The sequence below is a fragment of the Aquila chrysaetos genome, chromosome 21, assembly GCF_900496995.4.
Source record: "Aquila chrysaetos chrysaetos chromosome 21, bAquChr1.4, whole genome shotgun sequence".
Lineage (NCBI taxonomy): Eukaryota > Metazoa > Chordata > Aves > Accipitriformes > Accipitridae > Aquila > Aquila chrysaetos.
The window spans coordinates 3,187,517-3,196,595 of record NC_044024.1 but is presented as its reverse complement, the minus strand read 5'-3'; the positions used below and the strand labels follow the sequence as shown (position 1 = coordinate 3,196,595).

The window sequence follows — 9,079 nt, the reverse complement described above, 5'->3', positions numbered from 1 at the left end:
AACATTTTTTCCTATATTATATTGAACTGTATCAATTCTACAGCTCTTGATGTGTGAGAGACAACTAGGTTTAGCTTGTGAAAAAATTATCAGTGAATATCTGTGTTTAAGTGAAATGACATCAGCTGTTTGCACATCCTCTTTGTTCTGCTTTCTAGAAATATTCTAGCAAGCATAAAGAAAATTGTGAATGGGTGTTTTAAATTTATGTTCAGTAGCTTTCAGAGCAATCTCCTCCCCCCCCCCCAAGAATACAAGTATTTTCTCCAAAATCTGATTCTTAGAAATCATTCTCATCCAGGCAAGGATGTGAAATACACTATGAGACTTGTGTGTCTTCCCAAACCAATCAATACAGATTGGTTTTCAAATGATGTATTGAATAACTTCACCCACTTGCTAACGTACTACTAACAGTTAAAAATTATTGCCAGACATTACATAATTTTGAATAATTTACTCAGCTCTAGATGTCAGTCTATTACAGAATTTAATTGATTAGTTCAGGATTTTTGTCAACTTAATTCTCATCCTTGAAGCCTCAGAGCTTTTTTGAATTTCGTGACTCACAGTCATGTGTCACTTAAATTCACAGTGAAGAAACTATGAAAACCTGCAGTATGTACCATATTGAGTGCAGATGTTTTTCTTTCACCATGAAATAATTCAAATTATATTAAAATCAGTTTAAGTTGCAGCATTAGTGAACAACCAACATTGTTCTACTCATATCTGAACCTCTGTGCCACACCTGCTTGCTTATATTCATTCATTTTAAAGGCAGGCACAGTATGTTACAAACACAGTATCTAAATGGCATGTACAGTATGCCCATAGGGCCAGATTGGGATCTATTTGCTAGATGTACAGTGTACATTTTAAGGCACACTATAGGGATTGAGTTTACATTTTGATAACTCTGTCCTTTTATTTGCAAAGATGGTCACTACCTGGAAATGTCGCAAAAATAAACGTTCATCTCTAAGAGTGGCCAATGTGTTTATGTTTTCATTTCATATTTTTCTTAAGAAAAAATGTGAAGACGTGAACTTTAGGGCATTTTAAAAGTAAATGTCAACTACCATGTTACATTTTATATACATAGATATGTCTTTATATATATCTAAATATATAAAATGATTGTAGGAGCTCATACTACAAGCTTAGTTTTAGTACAGTACTTTAAATATACTGGTATTTATTTTCAGTTACACTTCTGCACTGCTTCTTTCTAATGCAGAGCTTGATACGGACATCGGTTGATAATAGCAAACAAAAAAAATCATAAAGAATATTATTGTCTTATCATGCAATGTAGTAGGCATCCTGTGGCACTATTCTCTTACCCAACTTATTTACAGTACTGCTGAGTACATTATCAATAAATATTACAGTGTTTGTTTTATTCGATTTTTCATGGCACCCAGCAATTATTCAGGATATGAGTCCTGTCACACGTGAGTTTCAATGAATGAGTGTGTATGTGTCAGCATTGGTGCTGAGGTTGCAAGTTCAGAGGCTCCATTTTGAGATTTCACAGCAGCACTGTACTCACAAATGTCCAGGAAAAACTCATAGTTCTTTAGTTTCCAATCTTTAAACTTCTTTGATGTTAAGTTGGGATCATCCAGAAGGCTGTTGATAACTGTGAGGTCCCCTTCCTTCGCCTATCAAAGTCCAGAAAGACACAGTACATGTCAAAATGAAATTTATGCCACATTTTGTATTTTGGCACTTTATTTCTTCTTTCATTTTAATGCGAAGTGCTAGGCAAACTACTATGGACACTTGAATCTTTTACCTATATTCAGGAACTATTACAGCTTAAACTGTTCCACAACTCAGTCCTTGGCACTTTCTACAACATGCCTATAAAGAGTGCCAAATAATTTTTTTTTTTTTTCCTTAATCTGGAACATGTTTGCTTTCAAGTATTTTTAGTTTCTTTGGAACTTAATTCTAAAGCTACAGAGAAAGCCTCATCCTTGGAAAACATTAAAAAATTATACTTTTACTTTAGTTTATATTGCTTATACACAAGATTAACGATAAAGCCTTACTTTTAAAGTGCTCTTGAGAACTCTGATGTGGTGAAGCTTTTCATTGATAACTGGATCATTACATCGCTTTACAAAAGACTTGCGGAACTCCTGCTTGGTGGAAGGACGCTGCTCTCCAAAAGCTGACAAACTAGCTTGTTCCAGAGATTTGTATAGCTCTTGCAGACCATCTGTATTTTCTCCAATTTCTTTTATGTTTTCTGAAAGAAAATAGATGAAGAAACCTAACAACAAATCTCATCGTTCAGATGAAGTCTCTAAAACCAGCAAGCAATACTGCAAATTCATGTACAAAGTAACCCTACAACACCGTTTTCCAATTTTTGTTTTGATAAAACAAGAACATTTTGATCAGCCCCAAAGCTACATTCTTAGCACTACATCCAAGCATTTCAAGTAAACTCCTGTGTAGTGACTGATGGAATTTGCCAACATATAACAGTCCAGCCACAAAAACCTTGGCGAGAATAATGGCAATATTGCTCTGGCTTTCAATGGCAGTAAAGAGGATCAGAACACCTCCAAAAACTTACCTTCTGCACAGAAACTATTATGCCTTCTAATAGGAACTTTCTCTTCTAGCTTGTCATCTGTTCCTTCTATGGACTTTACACGTCCCTTACTCCTGACATCTCTGTTTCGGGGAAGGCTTTGACTACGTTGCTTCTGTGGCCTGCTATGAGAGCTATGTCCCCTTTGACATTCCACCAAAGGGAAAGGCCCATCCTGCTCATAATTATGACGTCTTTGTACGGGTAGCGTTGCTTGTCTTCGTTTGTCCGGTGACATTCCAGGCCGGCCACTCATGTACTCTGCATCAGGAGGAACAGTCTGAAGAAAATGGAGCCCTGAACTGGTTAATGGAGTCTCTATCAGATCCTGCCATGAGCGTCTTTCTCGGTAGGGAGGTCTGCACCCTGATGAGTGTGTGCTTCCTGCTACATCTTGTCGAGAATCCTCAGCAGAAGAATGAGAATATGTTGATTCACTTGAAAAGTGTCGACCGTGTTTGGCTTCAGGGAATGGACTTGAAGAATTCACCTGAAAAGATACAAAAGATAAGACAACGTTTTGAACAGACCCAAGAAAATGATTATAGCGTAGAACATTATATGATATATACTAATAAAATGGACCGATGTGTGTGTTTTGATATGTCATAATATGAACCTCTGTAAACAGAACATAATTAGCAGTGAGAACTTTTATGCAAGTGCTATGTTTTAACCACTCCCTATTCTTGTTTTGCACATTCTCTGCCCATGAGCAACTCCTGCTGGAAAGAACAGTATAATACTGGTACAGGTTTCCTGAAGACCTGTCCAGTTTACACTCAGTCCAGCAGTGTGCTGTGAAGACATGAAAGTCCCCCAAACCATAATTGGATTTCCTTTCTTTTTTTTAGGGTATAAGTATCCAGCCAAACAGAAAAAAAAAAAAACCAACCAAAAACCAAAACTTCAGCACCCAGGAAGATTTTTGAATTTGGGGGGACTGCTGAACTTCTCAAATTATTTTAAATAATTCTGCTGGGTCTGTGTATAATTTTAATTCAAAAACAAAGAGAAAGGCAAAAAAGTGGAAAAACAGAAAGGGAGGGGCTTAACCTGTATCCCAGTTGATAAAACAGCATCACATGGGTGAAAATCAGTCTGAACTTCACCCATGTGATGCTGTTGTCTCAGTCACTCTTTCTTTGGTTCTGGCTGTGTGAGGATCGTGTCATTCACGCTGAAGAAAAATCTGAAAGAAAAATAGAAAACAGTCCTATCTGCGCTTAGAAACATAGAATAATTATCACAGCCTGTCTATGTTCCGTATTATATAAATGTTATTTGCTACAAGAGCCTCTTCATATACAAAATGGGTTTTTTTTCCTCAGTTATCAAAACCTGTCTGTACACAATACATTAGGAGTACTTTTATCAGCTACTTAACATCTTATGACACTAACAGAAAATACTGTCACTACTATGGTATTGTACACAATGCTTCATATTATAAAAAAACCCTTGCCTCTAAAGATATGTTCTTAAAAAAAGTGTTTGTACTAAAACATGCTTACTGCATGAATGTGATCTGATCTTAACCTCTAGGATCCAACATCCAATATTCATACTTGAAAAACAGTCTCAGCTAACACAAACTATGCCATCCACCACATTCTTTTCATATTCTGCAGCAAAGTCAACATTTGAATATTCTGTTCGTATTATTAGGTGTAGTCTCCCAACTCCTACAAAAAAAATGTCATATTTACAGTTTGGTGACATTTACCTCTCCTTCCTTTGTAATTGACTTGTTATGGAAACATTCAGGTCTTAGCTCATGAGGAACAGCAGTAATGTCACTCTTACAGTGAGATCCACCTTTGTTCTGCCTTTATGGTAATTAAATATTCCAAAACAAGGAAAAAGCAAATCAAGGCACACAGATATTTTTTGGTGACCTACTGTCAAATGCAATATTTATAACTCACTGAGGGTGTTCGATGATAGGTGTCACACAGTGTTGAAGAGCCTTCCTGCTTCAGGGTTAAAGAGCCATCGATGTCATCCTGGTCGCTTTCACTCCAGTAATCTGCTAACAAAGCATTCTGGGTTTCACTCGTGTGCTTTTCCACAAGAAAGCAGGTCCCACATTTTAAAAATGTCATTAGCATACAAAGGTAAACATTTCACAGTCACCTAGGTGGCTTGGCAGTCACTAAGGAACAGACTTGTGAAAATGTCTGGCACCTAAGATCCACCGATATGTAGAAGAACCTTCAGATGTTTTGGGATAGCGTTACAGAAAGCAGGTTAGGCACCTAACTCCCAGCGTACATAAAAAAGAGCTTCTGGTCACAGACTTTCAAAGAGAAACTTTATTCTAGATGCCAAAGTAGAGCTGAGCCTCAACACTTAATTTAATTACGTTAGCATAACAGGTTCCACCATGGGTGATGGTGAAAAAGGCAAGGCTGGCACCTGAGCTCAGGAGATGCAAAAACCGTTCTAAAGCACATATAGACCTGTGTTTGTGATGTCTTCGCTTGCTCTAGCGTGATGACCATACCCAACAGCTGTGGTCTGGGAGATCATACCTCACCCTGAACCTTGCATTCTCTTTATCACTTGTTCTAAGTATTTCTTAAAATTACTACTCAGGATTTTATTTTCCTTGGTGATGGCACCAATAAATATAGCTCTTCAAGGATATGGATTCTTATGAAAATTGATATTTTAAAAGATATGGCACGTATGTTAATGAAGTCGTCAGTTATGACATCTCCAACTTTGTTCAAATAATGAACAGACATGTACTTTCTGCTCTCTTCTCCTAATTATAATGTCTGAAGCATTACCTTCATCTGGATGAATATCCTTGTCATCAGGTGTGTAACCAATTGCTGCGAGACCCAAACGATTCATCCATCTAATAGAACAATAAAAAATGAGGAAGAGGGATACTTAAAAGGAACATCTAGTGTAAATCTGAGGGCATACGTATTCTTAACATTTGGAAAAGTCAGTGACAATGCTTAGTCCAAAAACTGAACACTGTTCAGGTTATTAAAATAATGTGTTCAGTGATTAATAATTTTAAGTGAAGGATGTTCCAGTTCATGTGCAATGCAGATGTACTTCTGGGCTTCTGTTCACATCTGCTGGAGGATGTTTGCCTAGTGGAGTATCAGACTCGTTGCATTTTATTCTGCTGCCTAGAAAGCTGAAGAATCCTGACATCAATCTTCCTTATATCATCAAGAAAATGTGAAGCATACATACTAATATGCTAATTTTAGCAATGACTACACAAAAATTTTCGAATAGTCTGTGTAGAACAGAGAATGTCCAGCTCTGTCTCCACCTTAAGCAGAATCAAATCCTCTCTAAGCCTCATCTGCAAACTATTCGTGTGGAATGGTTTCCAGAGACATTGTGTAAAGGAGCATATTGCATTTATTCTGATTGCTACTTTTATTAGTTTCAAGAACTTGCCTGAAATGCCAAAATACTATAACATAAAATAGAATTATGATAATAATTGTATGAAAACCTGTATTAGGAAATAAGTTGTATTAAATTTGTATACTCAAAAAGCTAAAACAGACTATGACAGTATTCCACTGCTTATTTGCTAGTCTAGATTCATGACACTGGTGATATAAATGTTTAGGCTTGTTGAGCTGTGATATCAACATTATTTTCCTTTGATTTTTTTAATATAGAATCTTAGGTTTCTAAAACAAGACTCAGTAAATTGAAAGTACTTCAATATTTGCATTTCACATTGGATGTTCTGGTTTCTTTCTTTGTCCCAAAATTAATTAGTTTGATCAAAAATAAGATTCTTTGTTTCATTAGCAAAATTTTATAGTTTGTTTGGGGGAAAATACCTTTAGAGTTTTCTTTACATAAGATTACTGGATGTTTATACGATATATAATTGAAAGACAGGAAAAAAGGAAATGAACGTGTAGAGAGCAAAGTCACTTCTTAATGTTTGGCAAATGGAAAATCAAGAGTCAGCTTACTTTCATCAACAAGGAAATATAACCAAAGAAAAAAGCCCTATTAATAGACATCTGTAATGATTGGGATGCATTCTTAAGTATTCCCTTACTCAGTGACTAAATTATTTACTCTGTCATTAATTTCCTAGTACATTGCACCTAAGTGTTTTCTAGAAGCAGCTCTTTTTTCTTTTTTAACGTTGCAACATAAAATTTGTTAACAATTATGTTCTTGGTTAATGAATCATATCATGACAAAAACATCTTTCAAAGAATTCAAAAAAGACATTAGTAAACAATACATACTACATCATAAGGACAAGTTTTTTGCAGATTAAAACAAGAAAACTATTCAGTGTAATTCTTTCTCACTTGTACTAGAACAGACAAAAAGCTTCTAAAGACATATGTGAAGGTATTATTGGTCTAATAGCATAGTATATGGAAGATGGCATACACAACAAGGAGGCAGAAAATGAAGGAAGAATGAACTCTCCACTAAAAATAGCACACAGTTCGGCACGTATTGATCTCCTTGTCTAAGAAACGGTCTGCAGTTGCTCAGAGCAATGATCTTAATCTGTAATACTGGATATAACACTGACTCATTTTATGGCCTTCAGGAAATTGTTCTACATATCTTATGACTTTCATAAGTATCCAAAGGGGACAACAACATTTACTTCTTACAGGGAATTGTTATAGGGTTTAATTTACTTGCAAAACTCTGAAAATATGTACAATAATATTGCTTTGCCCTTCAATATTAAAACAGAAGTGAGCAAATTGGAAATAAAAATGGAAATGATGATTAGTTTTCACAAATATCAACTGCAGGGTTAAGACTGCTTACAGAGCCATTGTTTGTATCAGCATGTCAATAACTTGTCTTTATTGTGAAGGAAGTAAATTTCAAATGGATTAGCAGGTTTACAGAAGAGCATGTCTACCGTGCTCACCAGCATAATTTCATTCAACAAACAGCATGCTGATCACTTGACATTTGCTTCTCTTGAAAGGCATATTCTTTGTTGCAGTACTTGAAATGACATCATACCCTTGCTCATTATTAAGCATTTGTATTCACTATTTTTTCAACAGTTGTTCCTGAGTTTCTAAACTCATTAGCATTGGAGCAAAATAGTTTTAGTCATACTTTACCATATGCCTTTGGCAATTAAGCAGAATGCCTCAGCAACTTCAACTAAGGTTCTGCTTAAGCACCAATGATAAATTAGGACTCATTACCGTTTTTAAAGTTAAAACAGACTCAGCCACTTTGGGGGTCAGCACACAGAAATTTATATTGTCTTATATTTCTTGCCAAATTTATCTTGTTGCTCATTGTTAATTGGAGGGTTTCAAATCTTGGAAGCATATATAGATAACAGTCAAAGTGTTAATATTAACCTTCAGGAGAACATGGATATTCTTAGCATACAGAGAGTATCAGCTTTACTCATATGGCCTCAGTGTCCAAATCTGGAATTAGCAGAAGGTAATCTTCCTTCTCTAAGACTGCTCAGATTTTTCTCTTCCAAAGGGCAAGAAGATCCCCAGCTATAGTTATAAGTACTTTCTTAACCTCATTTACCACAATTTAGAATTAGCTCTTTGTCAAGACAACAAAAAGGGTTATCTGATGACATTCAGTGGCTTATAATGATAAAATCTCTTCTGATAAAAGAAAAAGAATCTCAATTTTAAGTTTTGTGTTATTAAAAAAAGCATGGGTGAATGTTTTTGAGGTTAATCAGGAGTTATAGAAGTGCTGAGATTACAGATCCTTTTCTTACAGTTAACATTTTTTTTTTCTAGGAAATGCAAATTCAGTTCAAAAGGAACACAGTGTAAACTTGATGAATTTACTTGATTTACTTCATTTTTAAGAAAACAGGCAGACAAGGTTATAAAAAGTTCTCTGTGGAAAGCTTGGAAACTCAGCCACTTGTTTCTGAGCTCTGCACTGAATGCCTCTTAGGCAAATGACAGATTTCAGGAAGGCAACGGGAGTATGTGTCAGAATTGGACTCTCTAAGGGATAGATGACTGGATGTTTAATTGAAGGTCATGCAATGCAAGACTATATTCTACACCTGACAAGCAGCTCTAGTGAAAAAAAACCCAGGAGATCGTTTGTCTAATTTAGCTGTACCCCTAATAGCTCTCTGAATTTCACCTGATCACAAAAAGATGTGAGATATTCTGGCAGGTACATGTATAGCAATCTTACATGTACATCTCTATGTATCTTGGCCCCCTGAGGCAGAAAGTTGGGCTTCTCTTCCCCTCAAAGCCCTTCCTTTTTTCTTTGATAATTTCAACATCTCTTTTCTTTTGATAATTAAACAACTTAAACAGCATGTTTCACTAAGTTTGAGTCTAGGTCACTCAACAAACCACAGGGATTGCATTCTAGGTAGAAATTAGTTGTGATGACATGGAGCCGTACTAAATATCCCAAGGATACTTTGCTACATTTTACCTTCAATATTGTACAACATTTCCATAAGATATAATC

The 9,079-nt window shown here is 35.8% G+C and overlaps 1 protein-coding gene across 3 annotated transcripts in view; it reads right to left on the bottom strand.

Moving 5' to 3' along the window:
* Nucleotides 1-241: 241 nt before the first annotated feature.
* Nucleotides 242-9,079, bottom strand: part of LOC115333553 (connector enhancer of kinase suppressor of ras 2-like) — a 212,381-nt gene continuing 203,543 nt past the window's right edge. The window contains exons 20-24 of one of the 3 annotated variants that reach the window (XM_029996622.1): nt 5,407-5,477; nt 4,540-4,643; nt 2,594-3,101; nt 2,061-2,260; nt 242-1,667 (exon numbers count right to left, since the gene is read on the bottom strand). In XM_029996622.1, the coding sequence (XP_029852482.1) occupies nt 1,452-1,667; nt 2,061-2,260; nt 2,594-3,101; nt 4,540-4,643; nt 5,407-5,477 (1,099 nt within the window). In that variant the 3' untranslated portion in view covers nt 242-1,451. Of the gene's footprint in view, nt 1,668-2,060; nt 2,261-2,593; nt 3,102-3,683; nt 3,804-4,539; nt 4,644-5,406; nt 5,478-9,079 lie in introns of those variants that run through there. The other 2 variants (XM_029996623.1, XM_029996624.1) reach the window with 2 other exon arrangements.